This window comes from Plecotus auritus (genome assembly GCF_963455305.1).
Source record: "Plecotus auritus genome assembly, chromosome: 9".
In the NCBI taxonomy this organism is placed as follows: Eukaryota; Metazoa; Chordata; class Mammalia; order Chiroptera; family Vespertilionidae; genus Plecotus; species Plecotus auritus.
Window position 1 is genome coordinate 116,410,577 of NC_137783.1, and position 23,544 is coordinate 116,434,120.

General features: G+C 37.9%; 1 protein-coding gene across 5 annotated transcripts in view; it reads right to left on the reverse strand.

Moving 5' to 3' along the window:
- Positions 1–1,584: 1,584 nt before the first annotated feature.
- The window catches only part of STK33 (serine/threonine kinase 33), a 136,072-nt gene continuing 114,112 nt past the window's right edge, over positions 1,585–23,544 (reverse strand). For 4 of the 5 annotated variants that reach the window (XM_080640144.1, XM_080640140.1, XM_080640142.1 and 1 more), the window contains 2 exons: positions 17,064–17,270; positions 1,585–2,418 (listed from right to left, as the gene is read on the reverse strand). In XM_080640144.1, the coding sequence (XP_080496270.1) occupies positions 2,206–2,418; positions 17,064–17,270 (420 nt within the window). In that variant the 3' untranslated portion in view covers positions 1,585–2,205. The remainder of the gene's footprint in view (positions 2,419–17,063; positions 17,271–23,544) is intronic. The other variant, XM_080640141.1, reaches the window with a different exon arrangement.

Here is a 23,544-nt window from a genome sequence, read left to right on the forward strand (position 1 = left end):
GGAAAGCAGACGAAGAAAGCAAGGCAATACATCCCCAGATATTAAAGAGGTACAACAGCCAGAAAAAAAAGCTCAGACACGGCCTGGCCCAGGTGTGTTCCACACAGGTAAATAAATAAAAATAATATGAAAATTCCCTTTAGAAAAAGCGAGCTAAGTTTCTCTCTAAAAGGAGTCTACATAAATAAAATGAAGGCCTAGACAGGGGAGAGCTAAACGAACGCCTCTTTCTGGTAGAAGGTCGGCTGGCCTGGCCTTGTGCTGTGTGGGAAAGGGTACAGACACACTAATTGGTATAAAATGACTTCATCTTTCACTTCATGCTCAGTTTGGACCTCTGCTCAAGCTTACTGAGTGGAATCACTCATTTAAGACCAAGCAGAAATGTGGATAGAACTTTGGATAGCACTCAACAACAGAATGCTCCATGATACAAAAGACTGTGTCATGCTATAAAAGTTAAGAGCATTTTGCAAACAGGGGATGTTCCATTTGTAGGCCCACTAGAGGGACAGAATCAAAGCCGCTGTCTTGGTTGCCTTTTCTGCAAGGAGACCAGCAGCCAGCAACCCCCCTGCCAATAGGAGCACTGGAAGGGAAGGGAAACCACCTACAGAGGCCCGGCTTCTTGGCAGGTAAGCAAAGACTGGCTCACTAAATCTGGAGAGAAGGCTCAACGCTCAGGAGACGGCTACAGGCTCCTGACAGGACTCAGAGTAACAATCGGTAAGGGAGAAAGACCTTGAAGAAGCTGTGACAACTCCATTTTTAAGTCTAGACCAGCGGTTCTCAACCTGTGGGTCGCAACCCCTTTGGGGGTTGAATGATCCTTTCACAGGGGTCACCTAAGACCATCGGAAAACACAGATATTTACATAATGATTACTAACAGTAGCAAAATTAGTTATAAAGTAGCAACGAAAATAATTGTTTGGTTGGGGGTCACCACAACATGAGGAACTGTATTAAAGGGTCGAGGCATTAGGACGGTTGAGAACAACTGGTCTAGACCATTTAGACTAGATAAGCTCAAGCTGTCAGATGCCCCCAGGGGAAGCACATCAAGGCACTAAGAAAACAGTGGCAGCACTACTCAGCCAAGGGCAACAGAGGGTTATCTTCGGCTCATTCAGAAGCTCGACAGCATCTTCCAAATTAATGGCAAGAAGCACGTCTACTACCTTTAGCCACTGAGTGGATTTATATGCAACTAGTACATGCTCAGCTGGCCAGATGTGGGTCATTCTGGAGGTCTAAATGGCAATCCTACTGGGGAGGAGGGAATGGAAGGAAACTAGGTTACTGCTTTATAAAAATAAAAGCCAATGCAAACTGTTTCTTTAGAATTTGTTTGGAAGGCCAAGTGAGGCATCCACTCACTCAGTTTGACCTGAAATGGCAAAATTATTTGCCCAGGTGGAAAAAGAAACCCATAATACTAAGAATACTGATGTATTTCCCCCTGTACCCAGCCTCATGACTTTCCCCAAAGATGTGTACCTCCCCTTGCAGCAGCGGACCAAGCTCATAATTTGCATAGGAGTTTAGAGGACCTTACGATATTCACTTCTTAACATAAAAATTAATGTACATGGATAGCATCTGTTTTTTTAATTGATTCAATCAATACATTGGGAATTTAGTAGCAAGTTAATGGCAAGCAGTTACAAAAATCTCCTATTTTTCTACATTTAAATTAAGTTGTCTTATACAATCTATAGCGACCTACAATCACAAGAACACACGTGAATGGCCGGAGCGCTTCTGCTGTGATGCCTATAGTAAGTTTATTAGCAATTTCCTAACAAATCTTCTAGTGCAAAGTGCACATAACCGTTAGGGACCTCCGTTACCATATTTGGTTCTCATTTTCCCTGTAGATCACTGTGCTGAAATCTAAGAATGTGAAGTGAAACTGAGCAAGTACGCCCACAGCCTTGCTCTGAGGGCATCTGCTCCTCTAAACAAACCAGGAAAACACCTTGCGTGGATCTCAGCCCCAGCCCCGCCATCAAGCCTGCTGGTGGCTGTCCTTTACCACCGCCTGCTTGGAGATAACTGGCTTGGATTCCAAACTGGTGCACACACACTGCAGGGCTCAAGGCTAAAGGCTCACCCAGAGCTGCCCTTCCCACCTCCTATCCCCTCATTTTAGCACTAGAAAGAGCAGCTCTGTCTCTGTGCTGTTCAGCATTGGAGGGAACCTTAGGGTTTCTTCTTGGTTCTAGGCAGGGCAATGGACTTAGAAGTGTATTTGGTTGCTGTTCCTTGGTTTGAAGGCACAGAGGATTTCTCTAGTTCTCCCTTGATTCCAGCTGGAAGGGGTCTGTAAGGTGTGGAATTTGAATTGCCAATGTCCAAGTTGTTCACATTTTCCTTCTTACTGGTCACAGGAAATTTCTTTTTATGAGCAGTGGGCTAGAAATAAAAGGCCTGGATTAATTTTCAGACACAAAGTAACATTCATCAATTCAAAGAAGCAAGGGACTACAGAACTGCCCTGGATTTGCAAGCTGAATACTCACCAGACGTGACATATAAACTAAACACATGGTGAAATTGCCAGAGAAAGCTCCGTTAGCACCTTCAAGAAAGTGGAATTGCTTAGTGTTTGGTGTAGAGCAAACTCAAGGTACAATTTCAGATCCTCTGCCACACGAAATGAAAGAAAGTATCTGGGAACCTTTGCACAGGGAAGTCCGCTTGGACGGCTGTACTGGGTCATCCTCAGATTTCTAGACAAGCTGCGACGTTTGTGTGGGTACCCTGACAAGCCCACCACGACCGCTCTTTCCGACCTGGGTGCAGTGCTGCTGCCTCGGGCCCACTCCTCGCGTTCTCCCGTCCTCGGCACTGATCCCAGGTACCGGCCTCCAACCCCAGTCACACCACCTGGGCAGGTCTGTAGACCTCTTGGAGCCTTGATGCCTCATTTGCACACTTACCACCTGGGTTTATTGTGAGCACGAATGAGGTGGTGGCTGGGAAAGTACATAACAGCTTCAAAGCATGAAACAAGTAGAACCAATTTTAACAGGCCATTGTACCTTCTCAGGTCACCTCACTCCACCGTAGAGGAAACAGCCTCTAGTCCTGTCAGGAGGGAAGCAGAGTCCATTTTTACCTTAGACCCGTTTTTAAAGTGGTCACTTCTTTTTTTTTTTTTTTTTAATATATTTTATTGATATTTTACAGAGAGGAAGGAAGAGGGATAGAGAGTTAGAAACATCGATGAGAGAGAAACATCGATCAGCTGCCTCCTGCACACCTCCCACTGGGGATGTGCCCGCAACCAAGGTACATGCCCTTGACCGGAATCGAACCCGGGACCCTTCAGTCCGCAGGCCGACGCTCTATCCACTGAGCCAAACCGGTTTCGGCAAAAGTGGTCACTTCTAATTAAATGGAGCAGAGCACAGAGTTCTAAAGGAGCAGAGAATGTCTCAGGGGACCCACACAGCAGGATGGGGACGAGACATGGGCTACGATACAGCAGGCTCTCATATACACAGAATGATCGGGGGAAGGGCGTAAGTTTAGTTCTCTGGTTAACTGAAAGTTAGTGGACACACGAGTTAATAATCAGGCTAGCAATTTTCAAAGCACAGGTTACACGTCACATGAAACAAATAAACCTGGTGTTTCTCTGATCACTCAGGCTCCTGTGATTCAAGTGACCATGTTCTGTACAAGTGGGAGCACTTGTCAATGAGTAAATGGCCTCCCAGGGCTGCAGAAAAGCTACGGGTCATTTAACAATCTTTGGTACCTGTATTTCAGAAACAGAAAATTTACCTGGTGTTTGCTTATTGCAGAGACCCCTCAAATATGTGCTTCAGAGCACTACTCATGTGTGACTTTGCAACAGTGCATGCTAACTCCTGTTCACGGGAAAATTAACTTGTATAAATTTGGAAATGTAAACAGGTCCTTCTTTTCATAAATGTTTTTTTTCCAAGAAAATTTCTGGGCTGCTTCTCTGTGAAGTGTTTCGAGAAATAGAAAATACTTAAAGTGCATCAGCATTCAGTCCTATAGGTTGTATCCATCCTCTCACTGAAAACTCCTCTGCTCGGCAATAGGCTGAGAGGACAACAGCCAGATGTTTCAGTATCTGGTTGAAGGTAAGTAGCTTTGTCTAGTACAGTCCTGGTCCCAAAGACATGAAACCTATCATAGAAATTTCAATTCATAAAAATTTAATTCACTTGACATACAAATCCTATTAAAAGGTGAATCTAAGTGTAACCCTCTCTCTTTTGACATTTCCACTTCTTGAGTGACTGTTCAAGTCGTTGAGGAAATGTTTTTCAGCCTGTCCACCACAACCAATAGAGAACAGGAAGAGAGACTCAGTCCGTTTCTTTTGAATGCATTCATATTCCTATTCTTTACGCTTCATTTGTTAATTAATGTACTTGAGTCATTAAACTAATGCTCTTAACCAGCAACATATGAGTGCCTGTTTTCTTTCTGGTATTTAGTGCATGTTAAAACTAGTATGTCGACCATATTTTAATTGAGCTCCTAAGTCGGCCTAAAACTGGCTGCACAGAAACATATCACTATATGTGTTCCTTTGCTCCCTGGTTACATCAGTGCAAATCTGCTTATCTTTACGCAAATGTAAATACTTACAAGCTTCTGTGTGTATGGGTACATCTTGTCAAATATTATATGTGTGCATACTTTGCCATTTCTCTTTGCTAATTTGCAGGGGCATTAAGTTTAGGAAGCAGAATCCTAAGAGCTTTCCTAAAGACTCAGAGTCTCCCCTTCTAAATTTCCCCTCAATGAAACTGTTCTCTGATGCCAACAAAACATGGACGCAGGCTGGCCCTCACATGGCTCTTCAGGCAGAGCTTAAACTTCCTTCACCAGGAGCCAAGTCTCTCATCTCCTTGGAACATAAATAGCCAAGGCAAATTCTAGCTTCCAGTCTTTTCTCTAGAAACATTAACAAATCTTAATTTTTCGGGGATACAGATTTTAGGTTATAGATTATCTAAATTTTGGTTTCTCTTTTTCTTTTCTCATACTCGACGGAATTACTCAGAGATCTATGCTGTCACTGATATGATCTAAAATTTTTATAGAGAAATGAAAAGTGAAACTGCCAAGGCTGTATATAGGAGTTACTAAGATCTTCCAGGTCATGAAAGGCAAACAGAAGGTAATGTGCTCCCATAAGATTGTACAAAGGGGGAGAAAGATGGGAGAGGAACTTCAATATTCAGTTCCAGGGAGAAAGACTCTAAATGATCATTATGAGGCTGTTGCCCATCATTATCAATCCAAGAAAGAGGATCTAAAAATCAGTGTAGCCCTAACCGGTTTGGCTCAGTGGATAGAGCATCGACCTGAAGGGTCCCAGGTTTGATTCCAGTCAAGGGCATGTACCTTGGTTGCGGGCACATCCCCAGTAGGGGCTGTGCAGGAGGCAGCTGATCAATGTTCCTCTCTCATCTATGTTTCTAACTCTCTATCCCTCTCCCTTTCTCTCTGTAAAAAATCAATAAAAATATTTAAAAAAATAAAAATAAAAATCAGTGTAGACCATTCTCCAAAGGTACTGCAGTGACCAAGAAAACCTGGCTATCATCAGCAAGCATCTTCAAAATCAAAGAAAAAAATAATCCTTCTATCCTTATGTAAAATTGTGAAGAATTCATACCTGAAACACTGCAACCAGCTTGAACAGAATAGAGAGCAAGAATGTTTACAGACAGACTACTAATATGATTAACAGGTGGAGGATTCTTTAAAAGAGAGTCCTTCAGTCTAAAAATATAAAGAATTGGAGGATCTATATAAACACAATCTATAAACTGAAGAAGGGGAGGACTCCAGCACTGGAGCTAGACAGCATCTCTGAGTGCTGCAGTAGGAGGATGACACAGGGGCTGCCCTAAGTGGCATTTCTATTGTTCCTCACCTTGACAGTCTTACCATTCGGACTGTAAGGACAGTCAGTCCTACTGGAGGCAGAATGAGAGAAAAGATAACCTTACAAGGTTCCCTTCAGTTCCATCTTTTAGTAATTCAGCATCCTGGGCCTGATTTCTCCAGCTCACATTACTCATCTTGAAAAGGGGGCAGCATGTGTCAAGGGGAGATATGTAACAAGAAAACTGGGCTAAGTATACATAGTTCATTATTCACTGGCATAACTTTAACCTGATGAACTCATCTGATGATAATGGATGTGAAACGTGTAAGCTCTAGGCACATCCCTGAAAGCTAATACCAGTGCATGATTACCAGAAACGGTTACCGTTTCTCTGAATTTTGAGTAAAATATATGCTATTTAAGTAAAGTGGTTTATCACCATAGCAACCATTTCTAGAGTCACACATTCAAATTATAGGCCTGCACAAGGTCTAAGTGACAGAACATTCTGATACAAGTGTTCAGCTACACCTGTGCTTGCAATGGTCACCCACTTTCTCTCACACTCCTATGGTTTTCAGAAGGAAGAAGGAAGTGGGGGTGGGGGTGCTAAGGAATTTTGTTGGGGGAGGGGGAACAAAGGGGAGAAGGGAAGAAGAGAAATTGACTTCCAAATATACAGATTTCTAATATAAGGCTTCCCACATAAAGAGCTGGGTCTTATATGTAGTTAATGAAAATAAAATCTAACTTGCAAATTAGAGATGTAAACATCTCTCTTTTCTTATTAAAATATAATTTACACATAGTAGAATGTACAAATTTCAAGTGTACAGTTTTATGAGTTTTAACAATGTAGAACCAGCATGCTAATCAAGAAGTAGAAAAACTTCCCAGAAAGTTTCCGAGTGCCACATTCTAGTCAACTTCCTTCCATCCCGGGGCTACAGTGTTCTGATATTTCTCAACATAAATTACTTTGTCTTTTCCAAAACTTCATATAAATGAAATAGCATACAGTATGTACTCTTTTGCATCTGACTTCTTTATCTTCGCATTTTTAATTGAAAATTTTATTAAGATGATTATAGATTCCCATGGTATTATATCATGCTTTTGAGATTCATCCACGAATTAGTATTTTTATTGACAATTAATATTTTATTATATAGATATATCACAATTTGTTTATCCATTCTTCTATTAATGGATATTTGGGCTGTTTCCAGTTTGGGACTGTTTATATATAAAGCTGCTATAAACATATTCTAAAAATCCTTTTCAAACTTACATTTGGGATTGCTGGGTTAATGGTGAGTAAATGCTCAACTTTATAAATAACTGCCCAATTGTATTCCAAAGGAACTGTACCATTTTGCATTCCTACCAGCAAGACAGAAAAGTTCCAGTTGCTCCAATATTTGCTAAAATTTGGACTTCCCAGTCTTTTTAAATTTGACAATTTAAATTTCAATTCTATAGAGTGTGGTATTAAATTATTGTTGCTTTTCCTGATATCGTTTGCATTTTCTTGATGACTAATGATCTTGCACATTTTTCATATGCTTATTGACTATTTGCATATCTCCCTATCTGAAGTGTCTGTTCAGGTTTTATGCCTATTTTAAAATTGGGTTGCCTTATTATTGAGTTGTTTCCATATTCTGGATACAAGTCCTTTGTCAGATGTACTTATTGCAAATACTTTTCACCCTGTGTCTTGCCTATTCCTTTTCTTAAAATCTTTTAGATGAACAAATGTATTTACTTTTGATGAAGTTCATTTTTAAAAGTGCTTTCTCTGTTCCAAGAATCTGACTACTCTCTGAATGGACGATATTCTCTTAGGACCGTGGTCGGCAAACTGCGGCTCGCGAGCCACATGCAGCTCTTTGGCCCCTTGAGTGTGGCTCTTCCACAAAATACCACGGCCTGGGCGAGTCGATTTTGAAGAAGTGGCGTTAGAAGAAGTTTAAGTTTAAAAAATTTGGCTCTCAAAAGAAATTTCAATCGTTGTACTGTTGATATTTGGCTCTGTTGACTAATGAGTTTGCCGACCACTGTCTTAGAAGGTTTACAATTTAGCTTTTGGATTTAGGTTTATTACCTATTTCAAACTAACTTTTGTGTACAGTGTAAGCTAAGGCTGTCAATCATTAATTTTTTCATATAAATATCCTACTATTCCAGTACCATTTATTGAAAACTACCCTTTCCCCACTGAATGCCTTTAACATCTGTCAATAATCAATTAACTACATAAGTGTGGGTCAATTTCTAGACTCTCAATTTTGTTTCACTGCTCTATTTGTCTATTCTTACACAAATACCATACTGTATGGATTACTGTAGCTATACAATAAATGTTGAAATAAGATCATATAAGTTCTCCAACTTTGTTGTTTTCAGGTTCTATTAGGTGTTCTAGGTTTTATGTATTTCCAAATACATTTTAGAATAATCCTGTTAATTTCTTTCTAACAGAAAAGCAAAAGCCCTAGATTTCAATTCAGAATTGCTTTAAAGCTACAATTTGGGGAGAATAAACATCTTAACGGTATCAGATCTTCCAACTGATGGACATGGTATATCTCTCCATATACTTCAATATTCTTCAATTTCATTCAGCAATATGCTGCAAATTTTAATATAAATATCTTACATGTATTTTGTTAGATTTATCAGTAAAGTATTTTGTTTTGCAATGATACTTTATATGGTATTTTAAATTTCGGTTTTCCAATCAGTCATGCTAGTATATAATAATACAATTGATTTTTGTATACAGACCTTGCATCCTGCAACCTATTTAGTTCATTTTTTGTAGATTCCTCGAGATTTTCTATGTCATCTAAAAATAGAGATAGTTTTATTCTTCCTTTTCAATCTACATAATTTTATTTCTTTTATTTCCCTTGGCACATTGGCTAAGACCTCTAGCTTATTTAAAAGAAATTTAAAAAGAACATCTTTGCCTTTCTCTTATCTTCAGTGGGAAAGTGTTCAATATTAAACCATTAAAAATAATACTAGCTTTATAAGTCTTTTTTTTTTTTTTTTTGGTAAATATCTCTTAATATGTAAAAGAAGTTCCCATCTGCTCCTACTCTGCTGAGGGTTTTCCTCATGTTTGATTGTTGAATTTTATCAAATGCTTTTTTCAAAATTAATGAAAAAAATTATATGACTTTTCCCCTTTACCCCTTCATATGATGAATCACATTGTTTGATTCCTGGCTGTTAATCCAAACATGCACTCCTGGAATATACTGTACTCTTGATCATGATGCATTATCTTTGTTATTTATTTCTGGATTCAGTTTGCAATATTGCGTTTGGGACTTTAGCATCTATATTTATGAGAGATATTGGCTAATAATTGTATTTTCTTATAATACCCCTGTCATGTTTTGGTATTAATGTAATAATGTCAAAGATTCATGTTTTGCCTTTTAAATGTGTTGAGAAATACTCTAAAGAGTCTGTGTAACAAGCTTTCTCTTCTTTCTTCTTTAAATATTTGGAAGAATTAACCAGTGAAATAATTTGGGACTGGAGTTTTCACTTATGGAATGTACTTAATTATAGATTCAATTTAAAAAATAAATATAGAACTATTTAGATTTTTTATATTTGTATCTGTTTTGATGTTTTAAAAAGAAATTTGACCATTTCATATAAATATTCCAATATACAGACATTAAGTCATTCATAATATCCTTCTTTAAGTCATTCTTTCCTTCTAGCTTTGTTGGGAGGGTACTTAATTTGTTATTCTTTTTCTAGCTTATTGAAACGAAAGTTCATTATCATTGCTATTGCTGTTGTTAATCCTCACCTGAGGATATTTTTCCCATTGCGAGTGGAAGGAAGGAGGGGGGTGTGGAGGGAAAGAGTGAGAGAGAGAGAGAGAGAGACATCGATGCGAGAGAGACAAATGGATCCATTTCCTCCTGTATAGGCTCCAACTGGGGCTAGGGATTGAATCTGCAACCCAGGTACGTGCCCTTGACTGGGAATCAAATCTGCGACCCTGTGGTACCTGGGCTGGGTATCTAACCACTGAGAACACCGGCCAGAGCTATTGTTGTTTAAAAGTCAACATTATTCTATATTTAATCACATATGTACTCTTGCCAATACCTTTCGTATGTTCCTGCAGTTCAGTACTTCCATCTGGGATCATTTTCTTTTACCTTGAAATCTTTCTTTTAGTATCTCACAGTAAAATATGCTGGTAACAAATTCCTTCATCTTTGACATACCTGAAAACATTTTTATCTTTATTTTTGAAGGCAATTATCACTAGATGAAAAGTTCCAAGTTAGCAGGGTTTTTTTGTTTTGTTTTTAGCACTTTAATGAAGTCATTCTATTGTCTTCTGGCTTCTATTATTTCTGTTGATATGTCAAATGTTGCTCCTTTGATGATAATGTTTTTCCCTTCTCCCCACCACTGCCCCAAATTGTATATGTTTTATTTTTCTTTCTCTGGTCTAAATAATTAGAGAATAATATTCAAAGCAATCACATTAGAAGCTCATTAGACACCAGAATGTAATGAAAGAATCCCTGAAAGGACAGCCAGAAAAGGGGCATCCTAAATTCTGCCCAGCTAAAGATACATGAACTCATCTAAGCTTATAACATTTCCATTGTCCAGGATACAATAAAAGTTACTCAAGAGAAATAACAATTAACAGAGACAGACCCTGAGATGACCAAGATGTTGGAATTAGCAAACAAAAATTTTTAAAACAGTTGTCATAACTATTATCAGTAATATTAAGGAAAATATTATTTAATGAATTAAGGCGGTCTCAGTAGACCAAGCAGAAATTTTAGAATAAAATATAATACATGAAATTAAGTATTAAGCCTATCACAAGATAGGTTTAATAGGAAAATGGAGATAACTGAATATAGATTGATAAAATATATCTAATTTAAAGAACAGATTGAAAAAAGTGAATATGCCTCAATGACCAATAGAACAATATCAAGTGGTCTAACATGTAATTAGAGACTCAGAAAAACAATTAAGAAACTATAATGACAAAATTTCCCAAAGTCACAAATTTACAGATTCAAGAAGTTCAGCAACCCTAAGCAGAATAAATGTGAAGAACATGCCTAAAAATGTCATTGTCAAACTGCTGAATACCAAAGAAAAAACCTTGAGAACATTTTAAGAATAGTAACATGTTATATTTAGGGAAAGAATATTCCAGATTACCAATGACTTTTTATCAGAGAAACTTGAAGCCATAAAGCAGTAGAATAATATCTATAAAGTGTGGACCCAAAACATGTCAAGATAGAATTCTATAAACAGAAAATCTCCTTCAAAAATTAAGACAAAATAAAGACATTTTAAGATAAAATAAAAGTAGGATAGTTCATTACTAGCATACATTAGAAGCTCATTAGACACCAGAATGAATTTTTTTGTATAAAAAAAAATACAAAGGAAGCTCATTAGGCTGAAATGAAATCATACCAGATTAAAACTTGGATTTTATAAGAAAGGAAGGAAGAGCATCAGAAACAGTAAATATCTGGGTAAATATAGGACAGTTTTTCCTCTTAATTTCTTGGAAATATATATGACTGTTTAAAACAAAAATTAAAACATTGTTTTGTGGAGTTTAAAGCTTGATGTAGATGTAATACATGTGACAATTATAGCATAAAGGCAGGCAAAGAGATGAAGCCCCAAATTAATACATCTGAATTGAAGTAGTATTAGTTATAACCCAACCTAATGATTGGTTCTCCACAGGGAAAAGCTATACATAGCATATCCTAGCAGGTATAGTCCCTATGGGGGACTAAGCGAAAGCCAGACTTGGGAAAGCAGGGAAACAAATTTAAAAGGATTACTAATATATCCTTTAATTAGGGAAGTCTGGCTCTAAGTCTGTGGTGAAACCTAAGCCCTTACACAGGAGGTTCTAGTGGGAGTAAACGTAGGGACAATAGCATTGTTATTTATGAAAGTCTATGAATCCAAACTAGCAACTGGCATTGCAAACAGCATTAGATCAAAGAACAACAGGTCAAGATTCATGTTAGCACAATCAATTATTTGTATCTGTATTACTCAGCTACTGCTGCAGTCAGCTACTGGGCTGGGGAGGTTCCCAAGATCACCCCCAAGTCCCATGATTCACTAGAAGCAACCACAGGATTCAGCATATAGCTGTATCACTGCTATGGTGTATTACAGTGAAACGATGTAAAGCACAATTAGCAACGGTAAAAGGCACTTGAGGTGGAATCCAGGGGAAACCAGGTCAAGCTTCCAAGGGTTCGCTTCCAGGAGCCACACAAGATGCATGTAATTACCTCAGTAACAGGTTGTGACAACACATGTGAAATGTTGCCAACCAGGGAAGCTCTCTCAGCACCCAGGGCTCCTACTGGAAGCTGGTCATGGAGGCAGCCTCTGCCTGGCACCTGCCAAAATTCCAGACTTCCAGAGAGAAAGCAGGCGTTCAGCAGAAAGCATATTATTTGCACAAACAGTTTAGGCACGATGAATCATTCTTATCAGTCAATGGTTGCAACCGTCCCCAAATCTAAGTTCCCAGAAGGCAGCCAAGGGCCAGCCTTGCAAGCAACCTTTTCAGACAGCAGTTTAGGCCTGCTATGTTAACTCTTTTCTGCACAACTACGTAAGAAACACTATAAAAGTCTCAGGATTTTATAACAATGAACGTTAATCTTTCTCATTTAGCTGTAGGGCTTGGCTGTGCTAGGCTAGACTTCAGGCTTTGTATTTGGTTCAGGTCTGCCCCGCAAATTTTCATGATTCCGAGAACTATGGCTCCCCGAAGGCATATTCTTCTCATGCAGGTGGCAGAAATACAAGAGAGCAAGCTCAATCATGCAAACAATTTTAAGGTCTCTGCTTATATCACACCTCTTAATATTCCATTAGCCAAAGTGAGTCATATAGCTCAGACCAACATTTCCTTCATCTACTATGATAGGGAGAGCTGCAAAGTCATACGGCAAGGGTTGTGAAGGTATAATCCTTCACAGGGAGGGATTAAAGAATTGGGAAAAATAATGCAATCTACCCCAGTACCCTAGGGACCCTACCAAACTCAGAGGGCAAATGAGGTTGGAAGCATCACCTTATCACCTATGAAAAGGGTATTTCTTATTCTTAGTGTGTTCATTAGTTTATGCCAACACCTATACCCTAAGGAGCCTTGAAGCTGGCAGAAAAAATCATGCAATTTTAGTAATATACACAAGTTCTTTAGCAATATAATAATAAAAGTCAAGTTAACATTAATCTGTGCTTACCATATGTCAAGAGTGTTACATGAAAGATTTCATTTAGTCCTTGGTTGATGCCATTAATCCCATTTTACAGATCAGAAAACAGAGGCCTAGAGACCTGCCCAAGGTCATAAAGCTTGTAAGTGGTGAAGCCAGGATTTGGATCCAGGCAGCCTAGATCCCAAACTTGTGCTTTTAAATATTGTGATACGTTAAGTACAGAGCTTGGGCATATATTCCAGATAGCAATGCAATACTTCAATATCAAAGAACAAAAATGTTGCAAAGTTGTGAAAGCACCATCAAACCTGCACATGATTCACATGGGCTCCGAGAGCTAAGACTTAATTTGTAAATAAGAGAAAATTTTTATCTTAACTAAAATATGACTTTTTTCTCATAGAAACATATCAATATACAATAACTCAACTGTTTGATTTCAATGTTTTTTAGATTCAAACACTTCTTGTCTTTGAAGAGCTACCATATCCTTTCTACTTCCTAGACTAGGTAAAGTATCTGCTACAGGTACTATCTCCTATGTTATGTAAAGGGGGTGTTTTCAGACAAGAAAAATGATAACATTCTCACTAAACAAATATATTTGACTGCATTCAGCAAATAATTTAACAACTAAGAAGTATGTCTTTTATGAAGCAAGAATCCTGTAATGCAAACATAGTACTTCTAACACATCCGGAGTTTCTAATCCCTCCTTCTGCGATTAGGGGTAGTTGCATGTTCATCACAGACATTGGTTCCTCTTAAATTGTTTTCTAAGCTTAATAAACAATGAAAGTATAATACTATTTATCAGAAATCACTAAGGACCTAATGTTAAAAGGCATGTTCCTGCGAGAAGCAGTGGTCTGCCAAGTGTCTCATTTGAAGACGTGTAATGCTGTTGTAGTAGCTAAAATCTTGGGTCTACCTGAGAGAGCAGATTAAGGACCCACTATAGGGAGTTCAGAGGGTTACTGATAACACAAAACATGATCTAGACATACTCAGCTTGGAAAACACAAGATATCCATGAGAGAACATCTCTGCCCTCAAAGAATACCATTACCTAACCTAGGCTAAAAGTTAGAAATGAAGAGAAAAACAGAAAGGACATTGCCAAAGGCCAACTACTTGAAAACAAGTTTATAAAGAGGTCCGAACATGGGCAGTGCGGAGAGGCGGACTGCATTCTTCCACAAGGTCCAGGCCATGGGAACCAGGGCACAGCTACTCAGGGAAAGAGGAGAGCGCTTAGTTCAGTGTTTTTGTTGATAACAAATCCTCCCTTTCTCTGCTAGTTTTCCAGGAGCTCTGCCACTTATCTAGAAAGGGTGACTTCCCTGGCCAGGGAGAAATAAGAAATCGGGAGCTCCAAATCAGTGTACCAGATCCTCCAGGAGAGAGAACAATGATACCGTGGAAAGCACTAACTGCTGGCAGATTTCCATTTGAATTAAAGCCACTTGTAAATATTTTAATGGAAAGAGAATCATACATATTTTCTTAATTTAGTAGGTATACGTTATTCAAATTATCAAATCAAGTTGTCCCTATAATATAATTTTAACAAACGAAATTTTCCCATGGGAAGTATTTCAATATTCGTAGAATGAATTTAAACAAAATTAAAATTTCACTCTTAAGAATATTAAGTACTCTATGAATCCTGTATAGAGGCAACCCTACTTTAGTTATCACTTTAGAACTTTATATACCACTACTGGCCGTTAATGAAGATTTGAAAGGAAATAAGTAATTTCTTAACATAAACTCAACTTCAATATAATTAACAAAGTAGCATATTTATTCACAAAAATCCTTGGGAAAAAATTTAGTAGATTAAATAATGAGTATTATTTAAGGGATAACACTTTTCAGAAAAATTCCCAAAGATATCACAGCCCAAACCTAAGCATGGGAAAGTTCCTTAGTGGTTCCTCGGTTTCCAGGGCAAGGTCCTACCCACCTGGCAGGAATTCTGCTACAGCATTTACAAGTAGCTTTCCAGAGTCTGCCTGAACACTTCCAATGGTTAGAGGGCGGGGTTTACTCTCCATGGTCCAGCCTGTTCTATTGCAGGTGAGTTCTGACTGTGGAAAAGTTCTTTCTGTTGAGTAGAAATCTATATATTCTTTTTTAAAAAAATTATTAATTTGTGAGAGACAGAGAAACATCGATTTGTCGGTCCACCCATTTATGCACCCATTGATTGATTCCTGTATGTGCCCTGACTGGGGACTGAACCCACAATCTTAGTGTATTGGGATAATGCTCCACTAGTAAACAAATGAGCTACCCAGCTAGCTTGAAATCTATGTTCTTGAAATTTCAACCCAGTGGGTATAGTTCTATCGTCTATAAGCACCTCAAATTCTAATTCTTCTGTTCCTAGTTGGAAGTAGCTGAGAACAGCATAGCAAGTCCCATCACTTTGTGACTTGGAGGGGGAGGAAGAGAGGGCAGATGTGTGACAGAGCAATGGAAAAGGTGATGGAAGATAACCGAGCATTTGGTTCACAAGGATATTTTATGCCAGATTCAGTGACAAACATAGATATAATCCAAGACTACAAAAGATAATGTGTGTGTATGTGTGTATATGTTTTGTGTTTGGATATACATGTGAGTAATATGTAGGTGCATATGAGTGTATATGTGTAATCTATGACTATGAATATGTAAATGTGTGTGTGTTTGTGTGTGGTATATAAAATGCTAAGGCAACTAATAGGACAATCTTCAAACTATGTTCAATAAGGAAATGCAAACATGGTTTTTAAAATATTTTTAACAAAAATATAAAATACACACAGCTGCTCAGCACTGCAGGAGCTGTTAACAGACTAGAGAGGATGAAGGGAATTCAATAAACTTATGTTTATATTATGGCAAAAATACGATTATTTCAAAATACCGGAATCATTAAATGTTAAGCTTATTATCTAGACATTTGATATCAAGTGGATGAAGAAGTTCCCAACCAGTACATCAAAATCAATCCATCACTCTGCTAGGCCTTTCTGCCAGTTTCTGCCGGGATTCTCAGCACGGAGGGTGTGGGCCAGCACTGCACCTTCCTCAGGGCCCACCCTCTCCTCCCTGCCAGCTCGGGGCTTCAGAGAACCGAACAGCATCAAGTCCTCACAGGAAATTCTGGGCTGCCCTAAGATGAACACAGCCCCCAATGCAAGGACGTTCAATTATTAAAGAAGAGCTACAATGTGCTCATTGGATTTCAAGACAAGAAAGAAAACGAACATACAGAAAACTTTTCCACAAACACAGAAAACCGTTTGGGTAAATTGTCAGGATATCCAGTTAATAGAAGGAAATCTGGAATTAATCAAAATGTTGTGAAATTTTATTCACCAAAAACAATAAGACTATATTTAGATCTAACAAGGTAAAATGATAACCCTACATAATTTTAGGTATCATAAATTAGAAACAATTAACTGGATAATGTAACAACTCTTTTTCTAGGTAATACATGAACTCATTCTAAACTGTGTAGCCTGGTAAAGTAAAAAATCACTCATTTTGAACCATGGGCCAAACCTGACACTCCACCTGATTCTGTTTGTGTCTAAAATTGCCTGCGCCTATTTCCATGCTATAACATCAGAGTTGACAAGTTGCAAAATAGACTCTCCAGGCTCCCACCGCCTAAAACATTTATTTCTCTGCCTTTGCAGACCCTGCCCTATATAATCAGAGAAAATAAACATTTTGGCCACATTGCTAAATCATGATGGTTTCAAACAAGAACTTTACTTGCGTTATCATGTAGGGCCTTCATTACAAACCAACAACAAAAAGGACAGAGTTGGGGAAATGAAACAATTGTTCTTCCTACTGGTTTTGTTGGTTCTTCCTACCTGTTTTACCTCCTCTTCTTCTGAAGCGCTAGTGGCAGCCTGGACATTTTTGCTGGTTCTGCCGAGCAGGTAACCTTCCAACTTTTCTTGACTGGACAGCTTGTTCATTTGATCTGCTGTGCTTTCCTCATCACTTCCTGGATTATTTTTCCATTCTTTCATCATTTCTAACACATTGGTAGGTCTCACCGAAGAAAGTGTATTGCCCTAATGTTAACAATGATTTTTGGTGTTATAAACAGTTTGGAAAATTCAAAGGAGTCTTAATCTTTTAGTAATATATTCTCCCAAATTTTGTAAGTCACGTAGAAAAACTATAATGCTGAATAAACGGTAAAACTGGCGATACCTGTTGGAGCACCCTCCCTATATGAAAGGACATGACGGCAATTCCTGGACTCAAAGACCTCCTGATAGCCCTGTTCTTACAAAAGTAAAAGGGAAGCTGAAAGGATGAAAGAAGTTCCCCAGGGTCTGGTGGGTCCAACACTAGGGGCAAGCCTATAGAATACCAAAATGTCTAGGTAAAAAAATCTAACTTCAGTCGATTAGTCAAGTGCTGTGTCCAAGAATATAGATGTTTGATTTGAAAGCTCTTAGTTGACTGGGAGATTTAGATATAAGGTGGTCAACTGATTTATAACTGATTCAGTGCATTATTTTTATCCCAAAATTGACTACTTTATATTACCCTGTTTTTCTCAAATATAATATTCTATTTAATGCCAAGAAATCCATGCATGCAGTCTCAAATGCTTCTGCTAGACTAGGTATGCCTTAAATACTTTTTCTCATAACTCAGACTAGTAGAGAAAATTTGGATCACATTTAGATTAAAATGGCAAGTTCAGATGTAAGTACAGCTATGGAGTGATTCTAAATGATTTTGGTATGTGGGTGGATTGAAGCATTAAGCATCAATGTCACAGAATACTATGAGACAGGGTACTGTAAAGGCCACCATCTGAGGATTTGTAGAGTTTAATGTATTTGTGATTAAATGCAAACATTAAGTAGTAATGACTAAATGAGGATCTAGTTATGCAAGTAATTCCCTGTGATTCTTTTATTTCATTCTATTTTAAGAAGGTTTATATTCTTACCAATTTCATAATCTCCTACTTTTTGTTGCACTTATGCATCCTCTATCATTTACTTCCAGAATGGCCTAATCATGCCTTCTGCCAACCCATGGCCTACATTTCTTTCAAGGCTCAATTTGAGAGCCATCTCTGTTAACTTTCAAAGATGCTGTCAACTTAAATATAAATAAAGCACAGAAAGAGGCTCAAACACCATAAAGAGTTGAAATCATTTAGAATGGTACATAGTCTCAGAGCTCTCACCTGAATGAGCTCTGGTCTCCAGGGCTCCGTCAACAACGCTGCTTGATCCCTATGATCCATCTATTCTCTATTACAACTTCTTGGCTTCTCTTTGACCTTCAACCATAATTTTCATGTAATCACAGGGTCCAGAGTTCTGTACGACTAGTACATACAACTTTGCCTCAACTTGATTATTTCACTATCAGGCAGAGACAATCGAATATGTATGTCTGTAATCCCAATCCTCAATTATCCTTTCCTGATTAACTCCCCATAAATTAACTCTTTGGATACTATAGTAGTTACTAATGCTGCTCACCCAACATTCCTTTCTTCGAAGCACATGGTAGAATTTTACTTCTCTACCTCTTTTGAGACATGACTGTGACTTGTTTTGGCCAGCAGAATATGATTGGAAATGATACGTATCACTTCAGGGTGGAAACTTTAAGAGATAGCATGCAATTCATCATGTTCCTAATTCTTACGTTGGTAACTATAAAAGCACAGAAATGAGGCCTCCCTCAGCCTGGGTCCCAGAGGGGGCACAGAAACGAGGACTCCCCTCCTTCCAGACAATGTGGGAGGGAAGGCATCAAGAGCATGGAGATTTGGGGGTCACTTGTTACCACAGCATAATCTAGCCTATCCTGATACAGATAGCAAATAAACACTTATATTCTGTAAGTTACCTCTAAAAAGAGTGAGCCTGCTTTACAACCAGCATACCTGACAAAACTGTAATTACTACAGAAATCACATGCAATCGGTACCATGTATTTGGTAACCCCTTTATTTAGGCAGCCCTTGCTTTGCACAGTCCTGATACGCATGAATTTCAGTCATCATGACTTAGGTTAAATATTATCAATAAATACCAAATTTCAGTCACCATGATATAGTAACTATAATTGCATAAAGTTCAAATTTCACTGCTAGCTCTTTAATCCATTAATCACTATGCAAATGACAGATGTGCATCATGACGAGTGACCAATCCTGTCACTTCTTACACAATCTGTGGTAACTGGACACTGTGCATCTGCTACAAGTCCATACACAGACAGCAAGTGCAGTTGTGTTGTCTCCTTGTCTCCCAGGGAACTTATCGACAAAGATGGAAGTGCAGTAAAGAAGTTAAAAGTGATGATGCTGGGAGTGAAATCCGAACCAAATGCAAATGGAGTAACAGAAGAATTGCCGACCATGGGGACGATGACACTGCACCGTTTGAGAGAACCAGATACACAACCAAAGGAACTTAGTGAAGGTAACTTATCAACATAAATGGGGAAAGTGGTTGTGACAGAAAGGATGAATTTGCCTCAGAGAAAGAATTTTCAGAGATATTTCTAAACACTGAAAGCAGAAAGGATAAAATGTTGGAAGTTGAACCAAACTTAGAAAACAGTATGACAATTTGCCAAGGCATAAAAAAGATGTTCCCCTCTGTACTGTAAGTTTTATGACAAGCGGCAAGCACTGTATAAGCTAATCTTGATAAGTTTTTTTACCAAAACTTAAGATTCTTTAATTCTCAATATTTCTCATGTTTTAAATTACAGTGCACTGAAAATATTAGTTCTACTTTTGTTTCATCCCCTACATGTTTACAACCAACAATTAGAGTGTTTTCAACATTTAACAAAAATTTAAAAAATCATGGAACCATAATTTTTTCCATTGATTATTTAAATCGCTGTGCATAGTTTCAACCTGCACTAGTTTTACAGTCCTGCACTACTGTGCAAAGCAAGATTTGCCTGTATTATCTTGAATCAGCCTCTCTAGCAATCTCTCAAATGCTCAGTTTACATACACATACACCCAAGAGCTTGGCGACCAACACTCTACATGCTTAAAGGAGAGTGCCTTTGTACTCAATGAAATTACCCTATTTGTCATTCCAAAGAGATGGTAGGGAAGAGCAAAGGATCTAGAATAGGAGCATTATCACCTCAAAAACAATCTAATATATGGAAAATTTTAACTCTTTCCTTCCTATATCCATTTGTGCACAAATGATAGTATTGGTTCCAGATTTTCCCTGTTGTCTACAGTCCAGCCAATAACTTACTAGACTCTCCCCTTCTAGCTGCCAGTAGTTGCAAAAGGAATCGCATCAAATGCTTGGATTGACCAATGCATAAGTGGCCCAGGGTTGTGTGTCACTGGGGTTCCAGGTTCAATAGAAATTACAAATGAACCAATGAACCAAACAAAAATGGGTGGAATTGTTAGGATAGACTCTGTGGATTGTATGTCATCTCACCATCAGAACACTGACCCCTGAACTCCTTTTGCTGGCTATATTCAGGGGGCCAGACACTGAACTCACCAACTATGAAGGAGCAAATGGCAAGAAGGCAGCAGGAATAAGTGGATAATCTGAGGCTATCACAAGTACAAAACCAACCTTTTGGTTAACAGATAGCTGAGACTATTTTATGAAAAACTGGAAATATGGACATTCATGGAGAAGCATTGGTCTTATACTAAGATTTGGATTTAATACTTTAGTAGACAGGTTCCACAAATGCAGACCCAAATATATGTCCTTATCTAACAAAATTTGCCTTTCCAACGACAGTGCCTATCAGTATTTTGTAAACAATAGGTATTTTTTAAGTGAATGAATGATATGAACTAGGGTAAGATGGTATAAACATAAAATTGGCAAAACTAAAAGGAAACATTCTGGTTCTTTAGCTTATAGTCATCATTTTCTACTTCTTGTAAATAGCTAGAACACTTCATTTTATAATCTTCCTAGGAATAATTTTTTCAATAGAAAAATGCAAGTCAATTTATTTTTTAAAAACATACAAAATCCAAATCAAAACAAGATACCAATTTTCACCTAATAGGTGGATATAATTTAAATTTGCTAATACCCTGTTGGTGAAGGTGTGGGGACACAGGCTCTCTCTTTTACTTGCTTTTTATGGAAGAGTAAATTAGTAATAATCTTTGTATAATGCACATTCTCTGGCCAGTAAGCCCACTGTTAAGAGTTTATCCTATAGATGTGCTGACAGTATGCAAATATATATATTTATAAGAACATTTCTGCTATTAATCCTCACCTGAGGATATGTCTTTCACTGATTTTTGACAGGGAGGAAAGGAGAGAGAGAGAAAGAAACATCGATGTGAAGGACATAGATTGGCTGCCTCCTGGATGCACCCTGACCAGGGATAGAACTCACAACCTAGATATGTGCCTTAATTGGGAATCGGACCTACAACTTTTCAGGGTACAGGATGACACTCCAACCAACTGAGCCACATTGGCCAGGGCTACAAGGACATTTATTGTACCACTGTTTGTAATAGGAAAGATACGAAACAATTTAAATGATCTACTAGTATATTCACTGGGGATTATTTACAAAATAATTTTGTATCCAGAGTTGGGGATACAATGCTGTTTTGTTTTTTTAAAATAAGAAAATCTTTCCAAGATATATTAGATAAAAAAGAATAGTTTGCATAATATGAACCCATTTGGGTAAAGTACATACACAAAACGTGCAGAATGTTTTTGAAAGAACATATAAGAGATTTAACAACAGCTATCTTTAGTAAGAGGGAATGAGGTTAATGGAAGGAGAAAGTTATTTTTTCTGTTTTATTTATCATTTAAATAATTTACCATGGTTAATTTAAACTATTTTATATGACTAATAATTAATGTAAATTACAGTAGGAAAAGAAATAATGTGAGTTGTAGATACCCGCAAAGAACTGATAGCACCCAATAAAATCACCAAACATGTCCTAATGGGTCTCGATGAGGCCAAGGCAACAGCATATCAAGGTAATAACAACCACTAAAGTAAGCAATTGTATGCCACTTTAACATTTTTCAAGTCATTGATTTTTCCCCCCACAAGTATAGCAACTACATGAGTAGACAGGTAGGTGTTGATATTCCTATTCTTCAGGAGGAAACAGCCTGAGAAATTTAGTAATTTGCCATTATTCCAAAAGCACATTTTCAATTGCCTGCTAAGAACTTCTAGCTAGAGGTGTTGCTGAGCCTTCAAAACTGTATGGCATGTGCTATGTTGCTCAGAGAGTGTATCTTAAAAGTTCTCATTGCCAGAAAAAAACCTGTAACTGATATGACAGAAGTATTAACTAAACTGATTGTGGTAATCATTTCCTAATATATACATTTATCAAGTCATTATGTTGTACGCCTTAAATTTTACAATGTTATATGTCAATTACATTTCAATAATGCTGGAAAAATAAAAGCCAGCTCAATATATTCCAAACTGACATTCCTCAAATTGGTGTGTGTGGGCATCTGGCTGCAAATGGAGACGTTCTGAGGGCCATCTAGGAAGGATAGTTTGCAGGGATCAGTTTCAAGACCCTGCATTTCCAATGATCTGTTCCTTTTCAAAAGTCATCTGCTTGGGTGAGGATTTGCAGTAATCCTTTCCTTGCTCTTTTAAGTCAGTATGTTCCAATGCTTGTGAATGCACATATATTTATTTGTGTGTGACAAAAGGCCTATATCTAGACTATGCAACAAATCTCTACAAATCAAGAAGTAGAAGACATAAAACCAAATAGAAAAATGGGGGAAAGACTTGAACAGGCATTTTGCAAAAGACGATATAAAAAAGGCCAATAAGCATAAATAAAGGTAACTGATTTAATTTGCAATTCATGAAATGCAGATTAAAAATCACAAAGAGATGCCACTGCATATCTACCAGAGTGTCTCAATTAAAAATATTGACAACAAGAGGCTCTGAGAAGATGCAAAGCAGAACTAGAACTCTGGCACATTGCTGGTGAGTGAGCTACAAACTTTGGAAAAGAGAACAAAGGAACTTCCGTGTTGAGGGAGACAAAGGAGAAAATTCATGTAAACTCAGCTGTGATCCTGGGACTTCAGTGCCTTTCAGTAGCAACCCAGTGTCAAAACAAGTGAGATATAAAGTCCTCTCTATGTAAGCCCAGGTCTAAAGAAAACAGCTCTGCCTGTGTTCCTGCTGAATTTCCCACAACTCCCGTACATGTCTTCCAGGTTCTGGGAAAGTAGAACTGCCAATAAACTTCATATTCTCAGAATACATTTATTTATTTTTTCTGTCTTTAAATCTTTGTCAAGTTCTTTCTATTCTGAATACCCC